At 38.4% G+C, this 26,484-nt stretch overlaps 3 protein-coding genes across 5 annotated transcripts; 2 read left to right on the plus strand and 1 right to left on the minus strand.

The window, feature by feature from the left end:
- The first annotated feature begins 8 nt into the window (after window positions 1-8).
- On the plus strand, window positions 9-7,191 carry LOC149737256 (GPI ethanolamine phosphate transferase 3, catalytic subunit-like). The gene is made up of 14 exons (XM_089877550.1): window positions 9-337; window positions 834-1,025; window positions 1,348-1,500; window positions 1,846-1,961; window positions 2,027-2,160; window positions 2,523-2,607; window positions 2,890-3,730; window positions 4,206-4,383; window positions 4,497-4,621; window positions 5,136-5,236; window positions 5,623-5,791; window positions 6,036-6,241; window positions 6,474-6,628; window positions 6,989-7,191. The coding sequence occupies exons 1-14, from the start codon at window positions 9-11 to the stop codon at window positions 7,187-7,189; spliced, it is 2,985 nt and encodes a 994-aa protein (XP_089733676.1). The 3' UTR covers window positions 7,190-7,191.
- A 560-nt stretch (window positions 7,192-7,751) lies between these two features.
- LOC149737257 (adhesion G protein-coupled receptor G2-like) lies at window positions 7,752-20,912 on the plus strand. Of its 2 annotated transcripts, XM_089877566.1 has the most exons (17): window positions 7,752-8,035; window positions 8,479-8,931; window positions 9,788-9,907; window positions 10,298-10,386; window positions 10,812-10,973; window positions 11,257-11,339; window positions 11,798-11,919; window positions 12,234-12,368; window positions 12,743-12,906; window positions 13,229-13,381; window positions 13,814-13,929; window positions 14,339-14,561; window positions 15,093-15,229; window positions 15,543-15,672; window positions 16,097-16,232; window positions 16,488-16,557; window positions 17,303-20,912. In XM_089877566.1, exons 1-17 carry the CDS (start codon window positions 7,975-7,977, stop codon window positions 17,325-17,327), a joined length of 2,379 nt encoding a protein of 792 aa, XP_089733692.1. In that variant the 5' UTR covers window positions 7,752-7,974; the 3' UTR covers window positions 17,328-20,912. The 2 variants fall into 2 exon arrangements, with proteins under 2 accessions (XP_089733692.1, XP_089733693.1); XM_089877567.1 differs by lacking the exons at window positions 7,752-8,035; window positions 8,479-8,931 and adding an exon at window positions 9,397-9,627.
- Window positions 18,984-25,994, minus strand: LOC149737258 (uncharacterized). 2 transcript variants are annotated; one of them, XM_089877544.1, is made up of 11 exons: window positions 25,832-25,994; window positions 25,096-25,223; window positions 24,033-24,703; window positions 23,934-23,975; window positions 22,937-23,821; window positions 22,673-22,696; window positions 21,251-22,507; window positions 20,578-20,909; window positions 20,289-20,459; window positions 19,554-19,751; window positions 18,984-19,498 (listed from the first exon to the last, which is right to left on the minus strand). In XM_089877544.1, the coding sequence occupies exons 1-11, from the start codon at window positions 25,853-25,855 to the stop codon at window positions 19,436-19,438; spliced, it is 3,795 nt and encodes a 1,264-aa protein (XP_089733670.1). In that variant the 5' UTR covers window positions 25,856-25,994; the 3' UTR covers window positions 18,984-19,435. The 2 variants fall into 2 exon arrangements, 1 of the variants encoding a protein (XP_089733670.1); XR_016384984.1 differs by having other exon boundaries at window positions 19,419-19,498; window positions 19,554-19,894.
- Between the last annotated feature and the right edge of the window lie 490 nt (window positions 25,995-26,484).

The raw sequence follows: 26,484 nt of genomic DNA on the forward strand, positions 1-26,484 counted from the left end.
AGGCCATTATGTTAAGTTGTACTGGTGAACCACAGTTTAAAAGGATTTGTATTTTCCTGCTTCCCATCATATCTATATGGGTGGGCATTGCTTTGTACAGTAAAGGATTCTTATTAACAAGACATGAACTTGGAACGTTCAATTCTTGCGAGAACGGCACAAAATGTTGGGAAAAGCACGAACTACCATACAACAAAGTTATCTTAGTGATAATTGATGCATTAAGGTTCGACTTTGCAAAGTATGGCGAGGGTGTTGACGTCCCGTATCGGAATAAACTGAAAGTGTTTCGAGATCTGGCTCGCAATGAAGGATGTGGGAAGGCAAGGCTGTTCAGGTTTGTTGGTGTGGATTAGAAGTGGTGTTTGTGAGGTTTTATATGGGTGAGGTAGCAGAATGTATTTTGTGTGTTAGAACCACAACTATCGGCAAGGTTGTTCTGGTTGGTTGTGTGTGGTTTACTGTTGCTGTCGTAGTGCATGGCTGTAATTAAACTGTCACCAATGTTGTGATTCTAAGTCTTTTGTCACTTTTATATGGAAGAGGTCGCAGAGTAAATTGTGTGTTGGTGTTGATTCCAATTTATGAGTAAGGTCTTTTGTCACTGGTTCTTTTTATATGGCTGAAGTCCTATGATAGGCCATGTTGTAGGGGCTGTTTTGGTTTGTTGTGTGCGGGAGTTATACCTGCAGTGTAAGAAAAAAATATCAAAAGTGATTCTCGTCTACCGATTAAGGACCTCCACTTTTTGTTATTCACTTTCAGCCATGGTGTCTAATATAATATGCCGTGCAAGCCCCTAACCACTTTAACTTATACATATACCACCCCAGGTTCCACGCAGACGCTCCCACCACCACTATGCAACGCATCAAGGGGATGTTCACTGGAGGTTTCCCCACATTTATCGACATCAGTAATAACTTTGCATCCTCTCATATAACAGAGGATAATATACTTGATCAAGTTGGTGGGAGGATTGTATTTATGGGAGATGATACTTGGATGAAACTGTTCCCTGGAAGGTGGGTGTTCTGTGGTTCTCGTTTGGGTTACTAGCGGCAATTAATGGGGATATAGTTACTTAAACTGCCAACTTACAAAATTGAGGCTGGGTGTATGTGCTTTTGGGCAAGTCACTTAACAACAATTGCTCAAACCCAGTGGTCATAAATGCGTTGTCTAAATTGTCAGCCACACAGAAAACAATCACTCACAAAGTTACAAAGCAATATTTTCACATTTTTAAACCCATTTGAAGTTTCATTTAAACCAGTATGATTGCTTTTACATTAGGATGCAATGGGTATAATTAGATACAATTTAATACATTCAATTTATCCGCAGGTTCGAACGTTCATATCCGTTCCCCTCCTTTGACGTGAAGGATCTTCACACGGTAGATAACGGGATATTGAAGCATTTATTCAACGAGATCAAAACTAAGGATTGGAATTTAATCATTGCTCATTTCTTGGGGGTTGACCACTGTGGGCATAGGTGGGTTGTTGACTGTTGTTACCTTGTTTGTGGCTTAGAGTAAATGTTGTTCTGTTCTATATGGGTAAGGTCATACAGCGTGGCACGACAAAAGGCGTGGGATTTAGGCCAGAGTTGGCCCATTACCTTAATAAACATGGTGCTACAACCCATAAGTGACCACTGGGTTGGAGCAATATTCATTAAGTGTTTTCCACAAAGCAGCATCAACCCTTGAACCCGGTATTCTTTCTTACGAGATAAGTGCTCTATTTACTGAGCTGTGGTTCCAGGGGTTCTGTCATCACTAATTTATACAGATCTCATGTTTAACATATATTTATAATAAAACCAATGTTACCATAGATACGGCCCCCTTCACCCCGAGATGGGGTCGAAACTCGAACAAATGGATGAAATGTTGAGGTTGGTGGTTGAGAGGATGGATGATGAGACCTTGCTGTTGGTGATGGGAGATCATGGTGGGTGGAAACATGGCAATTATGTTTGTGTCTTTACTCAAAAATTGCAACCCTGATATTACCAGGCATGACGCAAACAGGGGACCATGGAGGCGACAGTGTCGATGAAACGACATCAGCGTTGTTCGCATATTCCCCACTAGGTGGCTTTGATGGTAACCTTGGTAACGACTTGTGTTTGGGGGGTGTTGTACAACAGGTGGGTGTTTTTAATAATATTTAAAGCCATTCTTGCGCATTGTGCAGTATCTTAGAATATGTATATTGTCCCAAACATTTGCTGTGTTATGTATTTAATATTTCATAACCTGAGTTGTGGGCCAGAGTTGACCATCAACACACCTATGTTAGTTAGCACTACGTGCCAGACCAAGTTGTTTATAAGAATGATAGGCAAACTGTAGCCTGCATGTACAACATAAGTACATCCTGTATCCATTGAGTGCCTCATTAATAGCTAGTAAAGTATTCTATTAAAACTAAATAAAGTATCTATTTCTGAAAACATTACTAAACCCCCGCACACTTTTGCTTCCAACATATAATAACCCCACGATCTAGGTTGATCTTGTGCCAACATTATCTTATATCTTCAACACTTCAATTCCTTCATCCAATCTTGGAACTATAGTTATGGATTTATTTGGTGAGTTTAGTTTGGGAAGACCTTATATATTCTGTGTAGATGGGATTCTTTGTTAAGGGCCTGGGATTAAGGCCATAGTAGACCATTACCCCAACACCTAGGGTGCTACAACCTATTAGTAACCACTGGGTTGGAGAAATTGCCGTTCAGTGTCTTGCCCAAGGACACACGCCACAATGGTAGCAGCAACGAGCCTTGAACACATAACCTCTGGTCCATATAGACTTACACCCATTGCCACAATGCTAGCAAGATACATAACAATAAATATTTCTTCCACAGATCCAAACACAACCAACCACCAAGATATGTTACATGTTAATCTTGATCAAGCAGAAACTTATTTAACGAATTACAACCAACAATTCAACATTTTTAACACAGAAGATTTTTTAACGCTAAAAAATTTATTGCAAAACGCAAAAAGTGGTCAAAATCCAAAACACATGATATCTGCACTAGAGAGAGCTAGAGAGCTATGCAAATTAGTTTGGGCTTGTTTCAATGTTCCTTATATGGTGGTAGGATTGCTCTTCGTTGCCACCCAGTGCTTGTGGTGTGTGGCATATACATATTTTACGAAACGAACACAAAAATTATCGGTTTTTCTAACTGCCCTTACCACTGTGATTTCAATGGTTTCTATTTTCCATCAAAAATTCATAACTTTTTCTCTATTTTCCACAATTTGTCTTTTTATTTTAACTGTTACAAACATTTTACATAATTTCAAAACCTCCAAAAAATTTACCCGAAATTTATTTTTGCAATTTATTTTAGTAACCCTTGTATATTTAACCCACCAGGCCTTATATGCTTCCAACAGCTTTGTAATCAATGAAGACAAAATCCAACAATATTTTTTCACTTCTGTCATTTTTTTCCTTTTCATGAAAGACCTTACAAAAATGACACCCCCCAAAACCACCAAAAACATTAAATTCACAAAACTTTTAACCCACCATCTTCTACTACCATGCATTTTGTACTTCATGCTTCTTATTATTATTCGAGTGTCGTCAGTTTTCCAAATATGTCGTCCTGAACAACACTGGTGTTACAAATTTTCAACCCAAGAATCAACACCAGGATCGGAAGAAAGTTTTAAAGTTGGGCAAACTCAGTAAGTTTTGTTTGAATTTTATTTTAAAACACTAAAAATTCCTTGGTCCGCAGCAGACCATGTTATTGGGCCTCAAACACATAGAATATTACAATCCAATATGTTTATAATTTAGTTACAATTTATTTATACTAGCATGGATGAATTAATATAACTTTACTTTGCCCAGTACTTTGCACGTCAACCTCCGTGGTTATACGCTTGCATTGTAACCATTGATGCTTGGTTTGATGCTGATATCTTTGACGTATGTGTCCTTGGGCAAGACGCTTAACAGACATTGCTCCAACCCAGTGGTCACTAATGGGTTGTAGCACCCTGGATGTTGAGATAATCGGCCAACTGTGACGGGCAAGACAGTCCTTATAGAACAGTTGTTCTATTTCATACACCTCGTTTCCGCTTACTGGTTACGACGTAGTTATACATTATACTCCTATCAAATTACCAATTAAACATAATAACTTCCTCACAGATTAAACACCTCACTTGTTTCCTTATTCTCCATCATTGGGTTGATTTACTTCATTTTAAAATCGAGTGGCAACTTACGCAACAAACTTTCTCCTGCCGTTGTTGTTACCACCAAGCTCCTACCTTTTACCGCTGTGTTGATCTTCCTGGATTGGCAAATTCAAGCTATTGATCAAAAGGTTAGTGGAACCAGGTTCAAGTCCTGCTCTGGTAACTACAGTTTCGTGTATATTGGGAGATCTCAGGTTGGATTTCCACCATGCTCTTACATTTATTTGTGTTTACTCCCCAGGTTTTGGAACAACTTCCGCCGTTCTATTCGACTTTTCTACCTCGATGTTCATTCGTTATTTTGCTCTTTAGCTTACTCTGGTGGATTGTAAACCCCCTTGCTGTACACCTCATGCACCCTGGCAGGTATTGTGATGTAATAATAGTGGATTGTGACGAATATTTGCTAAAATAACGGACTTATATCTTATGTGCCTCACTGAAGACCTCACTCTTATGGAATAGAATCTCCATTATTGAGTGTATATAAACTGCCTTAATGGGGTTTAGAAGGTAGCACCCTGGGTGTTGGGGTAACAGACCTACATCCCAGGTCTCAGGTGTGCCTCACTGAAGACCTCACCCTTATAGAATAGAATCTCTATTATTGAGTGTCTATAAACTGCCTCAGTGGGGTCTAGATGGTAGCACCCTGGGTGTTGGGGTAATAGACCTACATCCCAGGTCTGAGGTGTGCCTCACTGAAGACCTCACCCTTATAGAATAGAATCTCTATTATTGAGTGTCTATAAACTGCCACAGTGGGGTTTAGAAGGTAGCACCCTGGGTGTTGGGGTAATAGACCTACATCCCAGGTCTCAGGTGTGCCTCACTGAAGACCTCACCCTTATAGAATCTTCTAACTTAATTTTTTATCCAGAGGAGGGCAGTACAGAGATGAGCTGACTGGGGAGGATTTAATCGCGAAATATTTTCAAAAACTGCGAGATGACAACGATGTTTTAGAGAGAGGTAGAAAAGGTGGGTGTTACCTATACAATAAACATAAGGTGATGGAGCCACGATCTATGGTGTACAACACACATGTTATAACTGGATAGTGAGCATGAGGCGTATGAAGCCACCATCTATGGTGTACGACACACATAAAGTTTAATACACGACTGTTGTACACCATGCATGCCGATAATTTTCTAACTAAATAATTATTTCACAAATAAAACTTAAACTGTAATATAGTTTGGTTGACACTTTCATAGATTTTTCCGCTATTTAACCCCTTGGGTTAACACAGTATATTGCATCACCTGTCTATTAATCCCCTTGGTTCCCCCCCTCTCCCCCAGAGGATAAACACAGCATTTCCCCTTTAATTTATCCTCCTTGTAGCCACCCCTTCCATCCAGATTTGCCTGCAGTGTTTGGTTTATATCGTGTCTTATCATCAGCTTTGCTTGGGTTTAGTGGGATCCTTATGTTTGTGTTGTTGATGTTACTTGGACCAACTCACTCGCATTCAATGCTGTTGTTATGTACGTGTACGTGGATGCTGTTGGAGGTTACAACTGACAACAGGTTGGTTGTTGTTCTTGGTTTATATTATATATATACATTACAAATATCACTCACGAAGTAACAAGTGTATGTTTCCTGATGCTCCTAATATTGTGGGCACATCCTTGCGCGAGACATTTTACAACAATTAAATATGTAAGTTACATTCATTCTTTATAGTAAGCATTACAACATAAAAGTTTCTGTTCGGCATTTTTAGTTTGTTTATTATTTATCAACTTTGAGTTGTCTATTTTTAATCCAGGAAGAGCCACACTGTACCATGGGGAGTTGTAGTAATATGGACGATGTCATCATCAGTGTGGTGGTTTGGCACCGGTCACCAAGCATCGGTTACAACTCTTCCATGGTATGCTGCGTTTGTTGCAGTGAAGGGGAATCACCCAACGGTAGTTCTACCAGCTGTGATGGTCGGGGCAAATGTTTTTGCTTCTCAGGTTTTGCATACAGGTGTGTAATTTATCCATGGTTGCCACTCCCATGCCCACAGTCGAGTTGCTGAAGCTATTGCAGTGTGTGGATAAGCAGACATGACTTTTGGTTGGTTTGGTCATTTATATCCTCGTGGGTGGAACTTGAGTGACTTATCTATGGTTGCCACTCCCATGCCCACAGTCGAGTTGCTGAAGCTATTGCAGTGTGTGGATAAACAGACATGACTTTATTTTAATTTTTATTCCAGTTTTGCTTCCGTTATTATTATTGTGGCCGATCACACGAAGGCGACAAAGAGACAATAGTGTTTGTGACAATGAATTTGACTTTATGACATTACAATGTTTCTGGAATTCAATTCATGATTTGTTTATGAAACACACAATGCTGCATTGTATGAAGGTTTGAACGGATGTTTAACTTTATATTTATGACAAATTAAACAAATCTGCAAGTTGAACGTTTGCTTCTGTACCAGAGATTATGGGTTCGAATCTTAACGCTGCTACCATTGTGGGCGTAACTCATAAACTGGCACAAGGTGTATGGAACAGAACACCCGTGTTATAACGACTGTTGTTGCCTGCCATACGATGGTAAATAGGTTACATACATGGTAACTTGTAAGCAAGCATGAGGTGTATGAAACAGAACACTCATGTTATAACAACTGTCATTGCTCTACTATTCGAGGATAAAGTTACATCTATATAATACAAAGTTAATATTCCATTGTTACAATATCTGAATCATTTGTTCCAGATGTTTTGTTGTATGGTGGCTTCCTTTATATTGAGAAGACACTTGATGGTGTGGCAGATCTTCGCTCCGAGATATTTATTTGAACTCCTGTCTTTCTTTGTTGTTTGTTTGACCTCGGTTTTTATTTATTTCTTCATTATTCGGGTTGTGTGTTGCGTGGAAAGATGGGTGGAAAAAACGAATAAAATTCTCAGGAATTAAAATTATCGATTGAGTTATTTTTGCCCGCGTGGCGGGACAACAACAGTCGCTATAACACTGGTGTTCTGTTTCATACACCTCGTGCCTGCTTACAAGTTACCACGTATTTAACTTATTTATCCTCGCATGGTGGGGCAACAACGGTCGCTATAACACTGGTGTTCTGTTTCATACACCTCGTGCCTGCTTACAAGTTACCACGTATGTAACTTATTTATCCTCGCATGGCGGGACAACAACAAGTCTTATTAACACGGGTGTTTTGTGTTTCATACACCTTGTACCTGTTTATGAGTTACCCCGTAGGTGATTGTTTTTATGTATGGCAGACAATTTCGGTGCGCTAACCCTTTAGTGACCACTGGGTTGGAGCAATCACCGTTAATTGTCTTGCTTAAGGACACTTATGCCCACAATGGTAGCATCATCAAGTATTAAACACATATTGTGCACCAAGCCAGCGTTGGAATATTTGGTTGTACATTTTAAAACAGTTAAGATAGAACATATATTTATTATGACGTAACCACATTACCTGCTTTTCACTTGTGTCGTAACAATGTACATTTCTGTTTTCCAGTAAATTCTGGACGAGCGCGAGTCATGCTTCCTTTCGAATGTCGCGGATACAACCATTATAACGTCACAATGCAGTGAATTGCATGTTTGTTGAAACCGCAGCGAGAATTCTGGAAAATCATGGAACAAAAATTCTGCTTTAACAATGCATTCGATTGTCTGTTATTCTAGTATGTGTTGTGTGCATTGTTGCAGCATTCGTCACAATGGGAGGCTGGGCGTTTCTCGTTGTTTTGGTTTCGTGGATGCTTTGTCTAAATGGGGCAGGTTGGTATGTTGGTTTTAATGAATGAATGTAACTTGTTTATCCTCGTTTGCGATAACGATAGTCGTTATAACACAGGTGTTCTGGTTCATACACCTCATGCCCGCTTACAAGTTACCATGTATGTAACTTATTTATTCTCGCATGGCGGGGCAAAGTCGTTATAACACGGGTGTTCTGTTTCATACACCTCGTGCCCGCTAACGGGTTACCACATATGTAACTTTGTAGGTGATTGTTTTCTGTATATGACTGTCAGTTTAAACATCCCGTTAGTGAACACTGGGTTGAAGCAATTGTCGCTGAGTGTCTTGCCCATACTCCAATACGCCCACAATGGTAGCAGGGATGAGCTTTGTACCCTTAACCTCTGGGTAAGAGGCCAATCACTGTGTATTAGCGCTCGGCACAGTAAATAAATCTGTCTATTTTTGTGTTTTTTTAGCTGAAGTAGTGACAGTCACCGCCGGTATCGACGTGTTCGATTTCCACTATGAGCTTAAAACATGGGCGGAAGCGGATGAAACTTGTAACAAGGATAAAAAACACCTGGTAGACGTAAAAGATGCGGCGGTAAATGACCTGATCAAACAGCGATTCGAAACTCAATCTTTTACCGAAGAAACTCTCGATCACTACTTTGTCGGTTTCTGGACGGGCGGTCGCGCACCTAGCAATAGGAAATACAGCAATGGGTCTTCGTTTCTTTGGAGTGATGGGCAAGTCGTCTCCGCTGGGGGTGGCTTTAGTCAATGGGCAGTAAATGAACCGAACGTGACCATTACAAACGAACTCGGCCTTGTAGCGACACCTTGCGGGAATGGAGATTTAATTCAATCCACCGGTAGTTGGTACAGTAGCACGTTGGACACGAAGTTTTTCTTCGTCTGCCAAAGTTGTAAGTTTTATTTCAAATTAAAATTAAAACACTTGCATACAATATTTGATACTTATCCAAACAAAACTGAAATTATTATAAAAATTGCTTTTACCCAACACAAGCTTAAATTGGTTTATATCAACTGTTATGTAGTAGGATGGGGTGGGGGCACCCTTTAAACCCTATTCTGTAAAGGAGGATTCTTCACTATTGGCCTGTAATATTGTACCTTGTGTTATTAGACAACAACACAACTAACAACTCCCTAGCATTGCTTTATACATAGGAATGTAAATGAATGAATGAATGACGGTAACTTACTTTATCCTTGCGTGGCCCGAAAACGACAGTCGTTATACCACGGGTTTAACACCTCGTGCCAGCCTACGAGTTAATACGTATGTTACTTTGTGGGTGATTATTTTTGGGGGATTTTTTATTTTATTATTTTTAAGTATGACTGATAATTTGGACAACCCATTAGTGACCACTGGGTTGGAGCAATTGCCGTTAAGTGTCTTGCCCAAGGAAACATACGCCCAAAATTGTAGCAGCGACGAGCCTTGAACCCATTACCTCTGGGTTACAGGCACCACTATGCCATGGCGCCGGTATTAAACAACAACAACAACTAACAACTCCCTAGCATTGCTTTATACATAGGAAATATGTCAATATGAAAGTTACACATGGCCTGCTTGCCTGACAGCAACAGTACGTTATAACAGTGATAACTTTATTTGTCTCTTCGATTACTGTAGTGAAGATTTAGAAATATTTTAAACGAAAAGACAGGATATAGCAACAAAACAAAACTTGTTAAAAACACGCTTAGTTGGAAGGAAAATGTAATGTTAAACACTTTGTTTCACAGATTTCTGCCCTGCTACAACAATTTCCCATCCTGACTTGGGCGTTCCAGTTTCCTTTTCCAAGCAAGATGTCGGCTATACTTACCAATCGAATACCAAGTGTCCTAAAAATTCACCAACCGGTAAAAATTATAATTTTTTTGTGTCTTTTTTACACGTTTGTTCGCACACTTTTGTTAACTATATGAATATCGTTTTTATGTTTTATCATTTAGGAATTTTTTGTTTTTTTTGGTAAATTTAATGAATAAAGCGGACATTAACAGCATTTTCCCACCAATCAGTGTGTAAGTGCAGTTTTAACTATTATAATATATATATTTAAGTTTAACTATGATTTACAGTTTAAATTACTATTGATAACATATGTAATATTTTTTTAGAGTTTGATTTAATACAGGTAACATATTTAAATACAGTATATAGTTTTACTCACTGTAAAAAGAATATTTAATAATTTTTAAAGTTTGAAATATTTTAAACAACATATTCAGTTAAATTATGTTCCACAGCTCATGAACCGTACGCTATAATGAGCTGCACTGGCAAAGGGAAGTGGAAAGATGAAGTCTTCAAACACTCTTGTGATTTCACACTTGAGGTATTATGATGTCATACTGACAGAGTGGAAAAAATAATCACCTACAAAGTTACATACGTGGTAACTCGTAAGCGGGCACGAGGTGTATAAAACAGAACACCCCTGTTATAACGACTGTGGTTGTCCCGCCATGCAAGGATAAATAAGTTACATATGTGATAACTCGTAAGCTGGTACGAGGTGTATGAAACAGAACACCCGTGTTATAACGACTGTTGTTGCCCTGCCATGTGAGGATAAACAAGTTATATTTACTCATTCCTAAATAGCAACATATTATAAACATCGATACATTAGAAGTAAATACGCATTAAACATTAAATAGTTTTTTTTCCTTATCCGGTAACTTTTACAAAAACGTTAAGCGTTTTATTTGCCATCTGACAAAACATCATCAGGGTTTACAATGTTGTTATTATTTACAGGACTATTCAACGGTGAAGTTTACAAGTTTGGATCACAGAAGACAAGTCGCAAATTCCCTTGAAGTCCAAACATTCCAGGGGGAGGATCTTACTATGGATGAAATAACATTGGTGGCTGATGGGCTGGACAATATTCTTGATACCGAAATCATCAATCAACTGGTGGGTCGTGTTTTTCATGTCCGACACAGCGGTTGGCACGACTGCTTATAACCAAGATGTCACGAGACAATTAACTTTATTCTGTATAACTCACAATTTGAACAACCAATTAGTGGCCACTTGGTTGAAGCAATTACTGTTAAGTGTCTTGCCCAAGGACACTTATGCCTACAATGGTAGCAGCGTTGAGCCTTGAACCCGTAACCCCTAGGTTATAAGCACGACTGTTATTGCATGAAATCACCAAAATATAACTAAATTTAACCAGCACCATAAACCACAGATAGCCAAGTCTTGTGTTTCAACGATTGGAAATGTCCTAAAGGTTCCCCCCCATCTGATACAAGACACTGAAAATGCTAGAAGGTTAAACAAATCAGTTTACATCAAATATCTGTATGTTTTCTATTATACTTTATTTACTAGTGTTTTCTTTGTTTTTTCTTAAATAATTGTCTTTTTTTGTTTTATTTTGTTTGCAATGGCAACGTTTCATCTGCCATACAGCGATAACCACTGCCCCATGTCACCGAGAAACAAACAATTGCCAGAAGATCTCTTTCACGCTTATATTATATGGCAGCAAAAACATATATAGTAGAGGGTGGGGGAAAGTGGGACGCCTTTAGCGAATAATATTTAAATATTTTGATCGTGTTTTAAACAAATAACAACGGTCTATAGGAGTCGTGAGAATTTGGTTTTATAATTCTTTAAATGTTCTTTGTTTACTATCAAATGAGACAAGAAAAGGAACGAAAAGGTGTCCCATCTTTCCCCACCCTACTATATAAATAAAGTCATAATAAGTTATTTATTTTTAGAATCCTGGCGTTATTAGACAAGATTGTTGAAATTGTTCCAATAAATAAAGAAGATTTCAATAAAACAACGAACATGATTGGGGTGTACGTGTTAAAACCGAACCTACAGCATTTTATACAAGGTATATGTTTGATTGAATGTAACTTGTTTATACTTTCATGGCGGGGCAACGACAGTCGTTATAACGTGGGTGTTTTGTTTCATATACCTCCTAGCCGCTTATGAGTTACCATGTATGTAACTTTGTAGGCAATTGTTTTCTATATGGCTTATAATTTAGACAACCCATTAGTGACCACTTGGTTGAAGCAAATGCTGTGTCTTGCCCAAGAACACCTGCGCCCACAATGGTAGCAGCATCGAGCTTTGAACTGGCATCTTTGCACCTTACCACCACCAGCATACACATCCATATAACCAGATAATATTTGACAGGAGTATCATACACCTATACCGAGAGCAACCAATCCACATCAAGAGGTTTTGCGTTTACAGATCTAAACATTCAAACAGGAGAAGTTCAGTCTAATATTTCATCTTTCATTCAACTGAAACTACCTGAAGGAAAAAGTAAATTTTGCGGTTTTAATTATATTTTATTAGTGACCACTGGGTTGGAGCAATTGCTGTATTGTCTTGCTCAAGGACACATACCCCCACTTTGGTAATGAGCCTTGAACCTGTATCCTCTGGTTACGCTGCAAGCATGGCCTCCTTTGGCTTAAACTCTTGGTATAACAGTTACTTTGATATCATTTACAATATGTATCAAGACACTTAATAGCAAATCCCATTTTTGTCTTGCCTAATGGCAATGTGAGTTCTTCAAGTTCACAAAACATGTCCCTAATGATTACAAAACAACAAAACGAAATCCATTTCACACTTATAGCAACAACTGGCAGCAACAACATACACACATTAACAATACTTTATGTTTAAAGTTTACCCGAGCAGAATACCAAGAATTGCTTTCTATATTTTTCGTCGCAACCGATTGTTTGATAACAAAGCTCTCACTAGTGATGTCATAATGGCAGCTTCTCTCCCCAGCACTGAGGGGTCAAAGGTCACCAAGGAGGTCTTCATCAAGTTTAAGCAAAAACAGGTTTGGTTACATACAACACAAAAAAAGTCATTTTTTAATTCGTTTTTAATTTGTTTATTTTATTTCTTGTCAGTTTTATTATACTGCATGTCGGATCAGCAGTCTCACTTTTATTTAACACTTTTTCTCAAGTATTTTTTACCCGCAGCCTGATCTAACAATTAACGTTTTACTGCTAATTCCCTTCTCTTTGTTGTTTTAATTCATTTGATCATCTGTATTGGAAAAGATAAATCAATTCAATAAAAATTTTGTAGCATATATGTTTTGTTCATCATACATGGTAGGCTCTGTGATGTCATAATGATAAAATATTATCTAGAATTTCACCAACAATGACCCGACAATGGAAAACAATTGTGGATTCTGGGATGTGGAGAGACAACGTTGGGTTAAAGATGGAAATATTGTCGACGCAAATAACTCCTACGTTGCCTGCAGCTTTAACCATCTTACCAACTTTGCAACTTTGTTTGTAAGTTCAATGTAACTTGTTTATCCTCGCATGGCAGGAAAATGACAGTTGTTATAACACGGGTGTTCTGTTTTGTTTGTAAGTTTAATTCTCATTGCATTATAACAGAATACACCAAGTGCTTCTTAATACACAGCAAACAAAAGATTAGTTAAATAACACAGATGACAGATAGGACATATTTTTATTTTAAATATAAATATACCTCTATGATGGTGGGTGATTTAGGCCAGATTTAGCCCATTACCCCAACACCCAGAGATTTAGGCCAGTGTTGGTACATTACCCCGACACCCAAGGTGCTACCACATAAACCTCATCTAATGTTGAAGCTAGTCGCTATCCCCAAAGGGCGACAAGGGCTTTAATAGAAATGGATGAAACAGCAATAACTTTTCTAAAAGTTAAACAAATTACATTTTATTGTTCCAGATTAGTGATGAACAGAACAAACAACATTCCAATATCTTAAAGTTGATATCCACCATTGGTAGTTCTCTATCTGCAGCTTGTTTGGCTTTCACTATTGTCACTTTCGTATTTGTCCCGTAAGTAGGAATGCATTAAGTTCAATGAATGTAATTTTTATAGATAGTTATTATAACATGGGTGTGGTGTTTTATGTTCACCAATCACATGTAGCCATAGTTATAGCAACTGTAGAAATAGTTTAATGCTGCGAACATTGTGGGCATGTTATATGTCATAGGGCAACTGTATATGACATATATTATTTTCTTACGATCATATATGGCTGACAATATGAACAACTCTTTCGTGTAATGTCTGGCCCCATGGTTCAAGGTGCTTGCATCAGAAATTAAAAGGCTTGACACTGCCACTAATTGTAGCCAGTGGTGCAGCCAAAAAAAAATACACGGGGGTTATAAATGCATCAGGAAAATAGGTTTTACAAAAATACTTCACCACTAATGTAAACTTGATTTATATTTTAAGGAAAACTCGAACAGCTTCAAAATTCCGTGGCTCGTTCCTTCTCGCCAACCTCTCGATGGCGCTCTTGCTCCTCAATGCTTTCTTCATTGTTAGTGATCAATCCATTGTGACATCATCAAAGAATGCTTGTGTTATAATGTCCATTGTGATCTATTATTCTTTCCTTTGTTCATTTCAATGGATGTCAATAGAGGCCATTGTTCTGTTGTTCATCGTTTTCAAGGTTGTTTTTTATTGTTAACAATTCTAAACTCCAATGTTATTTTAAAGTTTAGTTCTAACACGGTGGCTCGGTGGTTAGTCACTTGCACTGTAACCGAAGGATACCGGGTTCGATTCTCGATACCGACACTGCTACCATTGTGGTTGTATGTGTCCATGGGCAAGACACTTGATGGACCCCCTTATGGGTTGTAGCACCCTGGGTGTTAGGATAATGGACCAACTCTGGCCTAAATCCCAGGTCCCATGGCATCCCTCACTACAGGACCTCACCAATATAGAATAGAATGTGCATATACAATGTTGGGGTAATGGGCCAACTGACCAACTCTGCCCTAAATCCCAGGTCCCATGGCTTGCCTCACTGTATGACCTCACCCATATAGAATAGAATATGCATATACAATGTTGGGTAATGGGCCAACTCTGATCTAAATCTCAGGTCCCATGGCGTGCCTCACTGTAGGACCTCACCCATATAGAATAGAATAACCCTTTTTAGAATAAATATTTATGATCTCTATGTTTACAGTCGATTTATTATATGACGAAACTATCAGACAGAATGGTGATTATGACATCACTATTATGGGGTTGGGGAGTTCCATTATTGGTTGTTGTAACGATTGCTGGGGCCGAACTGGATGTTTATCGAAGGGTGGATGGAATGTAGGTTACTTGGCTATCTATTTTTGGGATGTCATAATATAATATCATGTATTGTGTTTAGGAGCTTTTTTATTGTTTTATGTTTGAATGAATTAAAGTAACTTATGGTTGGCAATGACAGTCATAATACCACGGGTGTTCTGTTACATACACCTTGTGCCTGCTTACAAGTTACTTTGTATGAAACTTATTTATCCTCGCATGGCATGACAAGTTTCTGCTAATTAACTTCTCTTCATTGATTCAATTAGTTTGATCTCAATATTTGAAAAAATATATAAGTTAGGTCATGTTATGCTTTATCTTACAACAGATGCTGGATCAACCAAGGCCAGATGTTGTATTTTGTTGTCATACCTGCTGGTGTGTTCGTGTGTTTGAACTTCATGGTTTACTGTATGTCATGCCACAGGGTATTCAAGTCTCAGAAACTACAGAAAAAGGTGGGTGCAATGTCTGCTTATCTACACACTGTAATAGTTTCAGCAGCTCGACTGTGGGCATGGGAGTGGCAATCATGGATAAGCCACTCAAGTTCCCACCGACGAGGATATAAATTTCCAAACTAACCAAAAGTCATGTCTGTTTATCCACACACTGCAGTAGCTTCAGTAACTCGACTGTGGGCATGGGAGTGGCAACCATGGATAAGTCACTCAAGTTCCCACCCACGAGGATATAAATGACCAAACCAACTAAAAGTCATGTCTGCTTATCCACACGCTGCAATAGCTTCAGCAACTCGACTGTGGGCATGAGAGTGGCAACCATGGATAAGTCACTTAAGTTCCCACCCACGAGGATATAAATGACCAAACCAACCAAACGTCATGTCTGCTTATCCACACAATATTCTCTTTATTTCAGAACCTGATGTTCTCCCTCACTACCTTTGTGACATTTGGACTTGCTTGGGGATTGTTGTTTGGTGTTTACTTCTCCACATCTTACAACCCAAGGTTCATCATGCAGTGTATGTTTGTGGTGTTCAACTCACTGCAAGGTAATATATTTAAATATAAGATACAGATTTTGATTATGTTAGTTAATGGAGAATGAATGTAACTTATTTGTCCTCGCATGGCGGGACAACGACAGTTGTTATAACACAAGTGTTCTGTTTTACACACCTCATGACCGCTTACCTTTTATCCTCTCATGGCGGGGCAACATGTAGCTATAAGGTATGAATTGATTTTGTTTACATTTTGCTTACAATACAGAAATAAAACTTAGTTGTTAATTTATTTGTTCCCAGGAGTATTCCTGTTCATGCTTTACATACTTCGGCACAAAGATGTTAGACACCTGATATCTGAACAGATCAGGTAAGCTGTCTCATTTATGGCTTTTCCAATGTGGTGGCACAGTGGTTAATGAATTCGCCTTCTCAGCTCAGAGGATATATTGGTTTAATGTTTGATCCATTGTGGACTTATGTGTCCTTGGGCAAGGCATCATCAATAATTGCCCCAACCCAGTGGTCACTAATGGGTTGACTAAATTATTAGCCATATAGAAAATGTATTTACTCACAAAGTTACATACGTGGTAACTCGTAAGCGGGCACAAGGTGTATGAAACAGAACACCCGTGTTATAACAACTGTAGTTGCCCTGCCATGTCGAGATAAAATTAGTTACATACGTGGTAACTCGTAAGCGGGCACAAGGTGTATGAAACAGAACACCCGTGTTATAACAACTGTAGTTGCCCTGCCATGTCGAGATAAAATTAGTTACAAACGTGGTAACTTGTAAGCGGACACAAGGTGTATGAAACAGAACACCCGTGTTATAACGACTGTCTTTGCCCCGCCATGCGAGGATAAATAAGTTACATACGTGGTAACTTGTAAGCGGGCACGAGGTTCATGGAACAGAAAACCTGTGTTATAACGACTGTCGTTGCCCCGCCATGCGAGGATAAACAAGTTACATATGTGGTAACTCGTAAGCGAGCATTAGGTGTATGAAACAGAACACCCGTGTTATAACAACTGTTGTTGCCCTGCCATGTAAAGATAAATAAGTTGCATTATTCCATCGACAGTTAATCTAATTTCTTACCCAGGGCAAGTGTGTTGAGCACAACATGAGCAACCATGGTGGAATCTTGAGCTTACTTTGTATACAAACTTTGATGTCTGCTGCATTTGTATTGTATTTAACTTACTGTTTTTTGGGTTTCTATTCTACATGGATGGGTCATACAGTGAGGCAAGCCATGGGATCTGGGATGTAGGTCCATTGCCAGATGATCTTAAAGCTTAGTAATCAAGGGGAGCATTGTTTCTATAAGTGGTAACCAAACTGTTATCTACTTGCGTAACATGTTTTGTTTAATGTAGTATTGTTCAATATAGGTAAGGCCCTTGGGCATGGCTTGCCAGAGGTGCTGGGTTTTATGTCGTAGCTGGCCCATTGGGTAACTGGGTTTAATTAGGGTTAATGCGTTTTTTTGATGGAGATTATTATTTATTTTTTTTAACATGTCTATATTTTATTTTGCATTGAAACATACAACAAGTTTTATTACTCTATTCTATGTGGGTAAGGTGCCCAAGGATACACATACCAGTATGAAGCCTCAGACTTCTGGTTATGAGGCAAGCCCCTAACCACCAAGCCACGATGCTGGACAGTTCAATAATATTATAAAAACCATTTATTGAAAAATCCAAATTTCAATGGAGTCCGATTTCTTTTTTTGACATTTAGCTAACAAAACTTAAATAATTTTTTGTGGGCTTCATGAATTATGTTTGTTTAATATTGTTTAATGGCGCAGGAAGCAGAACACAACCTTGAATTTCCTATAGTATAGTTCTCATGGACTTTGTGCATGATATAATCTTCATAAACTGGGTTTTATTGAAGTCGTTCGTTTAGAAATATCTTGCCTTACTTATCAGCTCGACTTGTGTTAACTCTGTCCGTGATTAGTAATAATGTGTTTAAAGTTGGTGACCCACGTCACCATTCATTGTAAATGTATATTTATGTCGCTCGTTGTTACGCCACCGTTCATGCGTGGCAAACTATAGAACGATGTGATTGTTACGTCATTCGCCTGCCCCGTGCCTCCATTTCGTGGGTTTGAATTTGAATAAATGTAACTGCTTTATCCTCGCATGGCCGACAGTCGCTATAAGACAGATGTTTTGTTTCATACACCTCGAGTCCACTTACGAGTTACCACGTATGTAACTTATTTATCTTGCATGGCGGGGTAATGACAGTCGTTATAACACGGGTGTTCTGTTTCATACGCCTCGTGTCCGCTTACGAGTTACCACGTGTGTAACTTTGTGGATGATTGTTCTTTGATTTTATTTATATATGGATAATAATTTAGACAACCCATTAGCTACCACTGGGTTAGAGCAATTGCTGTTGTGTCTTGCTCAAGGACACATACGCCCAAAATGGTAGCAGCGTCGAGCCTTGAATCCATTACATCTGGGTTTGAGGCAGGCGCGCTAACCACTTTAATCGTCTTTACAGGCTTCGTAAGCACCTGCTACTGTCTTAAAAAACATCTAGTGATGGCTCGATAAGTTGGCAGTATACTTTTACTGTAGGTTTACAACTTAAGATATTTTTTTAAATTTGCATTATTATTTTAATAGATCACATATACTATAATATAGGTAACTTGTATTTTTTTATTGCATAACTTGGTTATGTGACTAACTCTGTGTAACCAAATATGTGACTAACTCTCACTCTACTTTTACAACAATATACACAAGTTGTCGAAACCGGCACAATCATATGGCTTGCAACACGAACAGGTGCGGAACAAACAAATTTACAAATAATACAGATAATTAATAAACCCGGAGTATGCATATTGGAAAAGTTAGACAAGTATATAGAACACGATAAAAAACTACAAAGCCAAAATTACTAAATCTTATAAACTAAACACAATTAGAAAAATCACAAAATAGGAAATCACAGTGAGTTGAATATTTGCTTTGGAATTATAAATGTTGAACTTATAGGCAGATAACATTGCATAAAAATGCATATTCGTGATCGGCAAGTATAAAAAGCAAGGCTTTAAGCAATATATGAAGAAGGTTTAGAACCATTTGCATTCACGTTGATCAAGTAAAAATATACAAATTATTATAAAACGTCAGCTACAGAACTACTATAGAAAAACATAAACAAGTGCAAAGTTTGCGGCTACATTGCATTAATCATCATCGATGCATTCAGGTGAATAGACTTCATCGGAACGAATATATATCTTGAGTTTCTGGAGAAATAAAAAGCTTAATCTAGGTTTTACGCTGGTTGTAACAACAACATACCGATGCATTCGTGTCACACAATTCATCCAGTTTTGCTTGCAGATGATTAGCATCAAGATGAAGTTCACATCGAGCTCCCAATGGATCCAGGTTTGTCTCCTCAAGATGCAACTCCCCAGTTATGTGAACCAGAGTATCAAGTAAGGGTAATACCCCATCATTGCTGATATTGTTTTGACGTAAATCCAAAAGTTCAATCTAAACAAAAAAAAAGTTAAATGAGTTGTTCTTCTGGCTGCCAAATATGTTGAACAATTCTCCAGATTGAGAATTGGACGACTTCAATCCAACTGGCCCTTTACTCTTCACAAAAGTAGGGGATCGACGAGTCGGATTCGAATCTGAATTAAACCGTCATGTAAACAGGGTAAGTGACCACTCGGTTGGAGCAATTGACGTTATGTGTCTTGCCATGGACACATACGCCCAGAATGGTAGCAGGACTAGCAGCAACCAGCCTTGAACCAGTAACCTCCAGGTTAGAGGCTGGCGCCTTACCCACTTTTCCACGGCGCCAGTGTGTTAAACGAAACTTGTTTATCCTCAAATGGCTGGGCAACAACAGTCGTTATAACACGACTCACAAGTGCTCTGTTTCATACACCTCATACCAACTTACATGCACAATGGTAGCAGCATAAGGAACAATGCAGACAAAGGCACTGAAAGGCTAGATGACCATTACTACATAACATGTAAACTAAAAGGTACATGGTGAATTACAATTTATCCTACCTCAGTTTTTCTTTTTATTAAAGCCTCAGCAATGCACTTGACTGTTCCAGCTTCCACATGTGATGCGCGCAATATTAACTTCTTTAGTTTTTGAACTCGCAACACTTCTGTAATGCTACAATCACCGCCAAGTGCTAGTTGAGTGTTATCACTCAAGTTTATTGTTTCAATCTATAAAAAACAAATATGTAAATACTAAGATAAATTTAAAAAAGAGAATGCGAAATATATATATATATATATATAATAAATTGTGTGTCAGGGATCATTTAAGTTTCAAATACACCACCTGATTTTTCTTGTTTAACAAAGAAGGAATAATAGCAGGCCGAACATCTGCCACCCTCAGTACTAAAGCTTCCAATCCTTTGCCCATTCTACTCACACAAGATATTGTATGAGCTGCTTCATATGAGAGAGCAACCCCAAGAACTTCAATGCGAGTGATGTACTTAGTTAACTTAGCAGCATGGCTACCATCCATCTCACAAACTAAACTTAGTAGTGTGGTCAAGTGGTGCAAGCCAACTGCCGTGTCAACTTTTGTCTGGTTTAGGCCTTTAAACTCAAGAGCAAGTTGGTGCAACAAAAAATCTCTTTTTTCAGATAAATCACCTATGTCTGTGGGAATAATTAGGGTTTTGTCACTAAATCTTAAAACAGCATCAAATTTGAAAGTACATAAGTGTCAGTCTTATTCTTGTATTTATACACAACACCTCATGCTCACTGTTAAGTTATAAAATTGGTGTCTTATACACCAGACACACCTGGTGTATTCATACACCTCATGTCCACTGTCAAGTTATAACATGTGTGTCTTCTTATACACCAGACACACATGGTGTATTCATACACCTCATGTTCACTGTCGAGTTATAACATGGGTGTCTTCTTATACACCTTAGTCTTCAGCAACTAAACAATAAGGAATACAACAGTTATACCAGCCACAAACTAACCTGAAGAAACTTTTTCATTCATTAGAATTCCGGTCACGAACTTCCTTAGCACGGCCCAATTGCCATTCTTCATTAACTGCATTGTAACAGTGGAGTTAAATTGATAAATAGGAACAGATCTTACGATATGCAAGGCAGACAAATACTCCTGTATTGTCTGGTGTATGAATAAATAGTCTGTCGTGCCGTTAAACAAATGATAATATGGGCCATTTTTGATTCTTATTTGTAAATCGAAAATTAACCTATTATTGTTCAAGCCACAAGCTGCCAAATCTTTGTCGTTAAATTTCACTCGGTTTTCCATTGAACCAATGTAAGCCAATTTCTCCAACTTCTGTAGAACACTATCTACTTCCCGACCATTCCTGATATGCTCCGACCTTACAAATCTTGTAAAGGTATGTTTTATAACTCCAGTAAAAGAATAAACCATCTCAGACTTGGGATCAGATTCGAGCATATATCTAACAAAGTGAAAGAACATTGGTGACCTACACAGCTCTCTTAGATCAGAAGGGTGGTTTTTGACGTGTTGAAGCATTGTTTTTTTCCCAACATTAGTCAAATTCATCATAACATCCAAGTGTGGGTAACTGAAGCCATTTAACAAAATAGTTTTCGATGGACGTGCTACCATTGGCAACTCGAGAACAGCGTATTCTCTCGATGAAGTTAGTAGATAACTTTTTGGGAACAAATGACCTTTAAATAAGTTGCAGAAAACTGTAGATAAAGAGGCTTTCGTTGTTACACTGATACTTTGACAAGTTGTTTCAATAATTGACAATCCAGATTGATCATAACCATCAAAAACAAAGAGAACTTTTTCCTGGTTATCGTTAAGGTGCTCAAACATTTCGTCCTTCTTTTTGTGGTGGTTTGGGTAATACATTTCTGCCAATAATTGCTCAAAGGTAAAATGTTCTTTGCTGTTAAAATCCATGAAAGGAATGTAAACAACTGATTGGATTTGAGCCATTAAATCTATTTTCCCTTCCAAAGACAATTTAGCAAACTTAGCAAGCAGAGTAGTTTTCCCACTACCAGCTGCACCGACCACCATAACGTGACGAATCTTTTTTCCCTTTACTGTAAAGATATGTGGCAAATCTACATCGAATCCAACACTATGGCCGTCATAAATCGGAACCTCTCTTAAAGTTGGTAAAATATCTGGAAGACCATCGTTCATACCCGTACTAATGACATTTGCAAGTTTCGATTCAGTTTCTCCACGTAATTTGTTGACAATATCTGGTAAAAACAATATATCAGTATACAGTATGTGCCACCATGGTAAAGAGTATGTGCTACAAATTGTGGAATTTATTTTATTTCAATAGGTTAATACTTTGCATTTTGCAACATTAGTTTTATGCCACAAACATCATATTATAATATAAATAAATACAAACTTACCCTTGCTTGGCCACCGGTTGAATGCTGTAAAGAAATAAAGAAAAAATATAAAGAAATATTTGAGAATAAAAGTTCTTGTAAGAGCTGTAGTGTGGTGGTTTTATACCATCATACATGCTTTTATGGGTGATCGTTTATTAAGCTTTATTTTCAGTGGCTAATTGTAGTCATGGGTAATTTTGGTATTTGGCTTCTGGTCTGTTATCTGCTAACCTAGAGGAGCTTATTTATTAATAGTGATGAATATAATAGTAAAAAACTTACCTATTATTACCACCAAGATAATCCCCAAAAGCTGTTTTGGCCTGAAACTTTGAAGCAAAGATTTCACAATCGCTGATCCTTCTCTAGCTCCAGCTTTAACTCCAACACTAGCTCCAATAAACCCCCCAACATATGGACATGCCATTTTCATCAAAGCTTCAAACATATCTCCAATCAAAGCACCAATCACAGCTCCAATCAAGGCACCAAGCACAGCTCCAATAAAAATAACCACAGTGCTTAGAATTCTTTCACACTGAGATTCCCTGTCCGGATCCTCATCTTGGAAGCTGTTCGGATCCTCATCTTGGAGCCTGTTCGGAGCCTCATCCTGGAGCCTGTTCGGATCCTCATCTTGGAGCCTATTCGGATCCACATCCTGGAGCCTGTTCGAATCCTCATCTTGGAGCCTGTTCGGATCCACATCCTGGAGTCTGTTCGGATCCTCATCTTGGAGCCTGTTCGGATCCACATCCTGGAGCCTGTTCGGATCCACATCCTGGAGCCTGCCCGGACCCACATCCTGGAACCTGCCCGGATCCTCATCCTGGAGCCTGTCCGTACGCTCATCCTGGAGCCTGTCTGGATCCTCATCCTGAAGCACGTTCTGACCCACATCCTGGAGCCTGTTCGTACGCTCATCCTGGAGCCTGTCTGGATCCTCATCCTGAAGCACGTTCTGACCCACATCCTGGAGCCTGTTCGTACGCTCATCCTGGAGACTGTCTGGATCCTCATCCTGAAGCACGTTCTGACCCACATCCTGGAGCATGTTCCGACCCTCATCCTGGAGCCTGCTTCTATACTCATTCGAAAATTCAAATTCTTTCGAAATTATTATATTACGTGACACTGGCATAGCAAGCAATGCTTTTTGATCACTCTCTGCAAAAGAAATAGGTAAAATTGCCAACCCAAACCTTAAAACCTTTATTATCTTATAAAAACACCACAAACTAAAAACATTTTAAAGCGTACAAAATTAGTTTCCACATACCTGAGTGGGAACGTATTATCGACTTCACATCAGTTCTGCTCTCTGTAAATAAAAAGATTCAATTCCAAACCTGTTAAAATTATATGTTTTAAACAATACCATAGTTTCTTTCATCCTTAATCTTTGTAAGTTCATATTCTATTAAAGGTGTTCCAGTATCGCTGGGTCCTGATTCCAACTTCAACCTCAAAACATCTTGCCAAGCATTGTCCTTCCTTTCATCATTCCAAGCAGGGTCCAACATCTTTTTCACATCTTTAAGGGTTTTCCCATCTCGTAAACAAATTTGGCGGACACGTTTAAGTACTTCCAAGATATCTTTGTCATCAACTGACAAATCTCGTTCTCGTGGCATTCGTGATTCTTCCCTCACAGCTACATTTGCATAACCACCACCCTCAACACTTTGCCAGCCAGACAAAATCTTCTCCAACAAAGAACTAAATGCTTGGACATAGTTTGGTACAATGTCATCAAATTCACTTAGCAGAAACTGAACACAAAAATCATCAGTAAAGAAGACATTACTTCGCCCAATCTTGGATTTGATCTGCTGGCTTTCAAGAAAGATAAACTTCTTACAAATATCTCGAGCCAAACGCAATCTGAACGACCATGAAACAGAACTATTTTTCCTCGAGCGCAGCATGTATCCTAAATTTCTGTTCTGTGAGGAATCGAAGACCAATCCATGGATACCATGTGATCTAAACTTTCCAGGACATTGCACCAAAAAAGGAGACTGAAGAGACCTTGAATGATATTCCTCGCTGTTTAATAAAAATTTGTAAGAATATTTTTATGAATGACACTTACTTATCCTTGTGTGGAAGGCAACGACAGTCGTTATAACACGGTGTTCTGTTTGATACACCTCATGCTTGCTTACAAGTTACCACGTATGTAACTTATTTATCCACGCATGGCGGGGCAACAACAGTCCTATAACACGGGTGTTATGTTTCATACTCCTCGTGCTCGTTTACAAGTATGCTACTTTGTGGATGATTGTTTAATTTGTTTTTCTGCATGGCCAACAATTTAAACAACCTATTAGTGACTCATGGTTTAGAGCAATTGTCATTAATTGTCTTGCCCAAGGACAAACACTTCCACAATGGTGGCAGCGGTGGTTGATAAGACAAGCCATAAAGCATTATACCATATCCGAAGTTCATTTTCATCATAGGTGTATTTAACGACATAATCTGCCCCACTAGTTGACTTGCAGAAGAGAAGCTGGTGGTCAGTATCTTCACCAATAACTGACAATTTTGATGGGTGCCAATCCTGTTGCAGACAATTAGCTATTACAACATCAACACCATAAGTTAATTGTATATTGCTTGTAATGCATATGGTTCTATTTAAATAACACAGGTTCATATAAATTGCTATTAAAGCCACAACAGGTATCGGTCCTCCATGATGCAGCTGTACACAACAGTGGTTAAATATCCACTTCAAAACTTTAAATGTGTGAGAATGGAGCTTATTTACATCACCGGTGCTATGTTTTATGGTATATATACCATCTTCCAGAAAAATATATACCATCTTTCCAGAAAAATATTTTTTTTATTCAAAACTATTGAATAAAAAAAATATTCTTGTGTTTGTGGGCTGTTCTAAGTGACCCGTTTGGCAACGTTGCCTATAATGAAGCCTAAAACTTACTATAGGTTTTCCACATTACGAATTGGGCGGCTTCAGACCATTATTGGACGCGGATCGGTGGTAAAATGAACTTATTTATGGTTAATTGCAACAATTAGTGTCATTCTATAAATAGACCATACTTCAAAATTCTAGCCCCGAACAAAGTATTCTCGGATATTCTAAAACGTATATTATATGTTAATAGTTATTAATATGGTTAAAAACTATAAAAAACTTACCGGTGAGGCAGATGCTTCTGCCATAATGCTGACTGTTACGTAACAAACCTTACCAATACGTATCTAGAGCGACGAACAAAGCTTTCCATAACGTATATGCAAATGAGGGGGGCTTCCAGATGTATATATTGTATATGTGGGGCGCCCTCATGTTTAGACGCCTGTTTACTACGGAAATCCTAGTATATGTACCAATGTAATCAATTTAATTTGTCTGTTTTATTTTGATGGCAGAGAATCAAAGATAAAACTTTAAAACAGAGTCAGTATATAAACACTACAACGACGGTCTGTGGTTAAAACGGAATCTGGCATACGCAGTAGAAAGTTTAACGGCGTTTTTTTATTTATTTTTTATGTTTTTACTGGTTGTACAAACTTTGGTGGGCAGCTTAGAGTTAAACACGGTGTTCAATATGACTTAAAAAGTAATCTGCGTTCTAGTCGTTATAATAATGCTGCCATTCTGGTAGAACCGTTAGCGCATCACATAAATGCTTGCCGCGAACATTTATTTGTCGGCACTTAAAATTTTGAAATCTTGAATTGTCTAATACTCTAATATCTTTAAAATTTGAACATTAATTTTGGGCTGCTGTTAATTTTTGTAACAACATTTTCTCGGCAACACTGGTCTATTCGTACGGTTAAGG

This window comes from Ciona robusta, chromosome 4 (assembly GCF_009617815.1).
Source record: "Ciona robusta chromosome 4, ASM961781v2".
Taxonomy (NCBI): domain Eukaryota; kingdom Metazoa; phylum Chordata; class Ascidiacea; order Phlebobranchia; family Cionidae; genus Ciona; species Ciona robusta.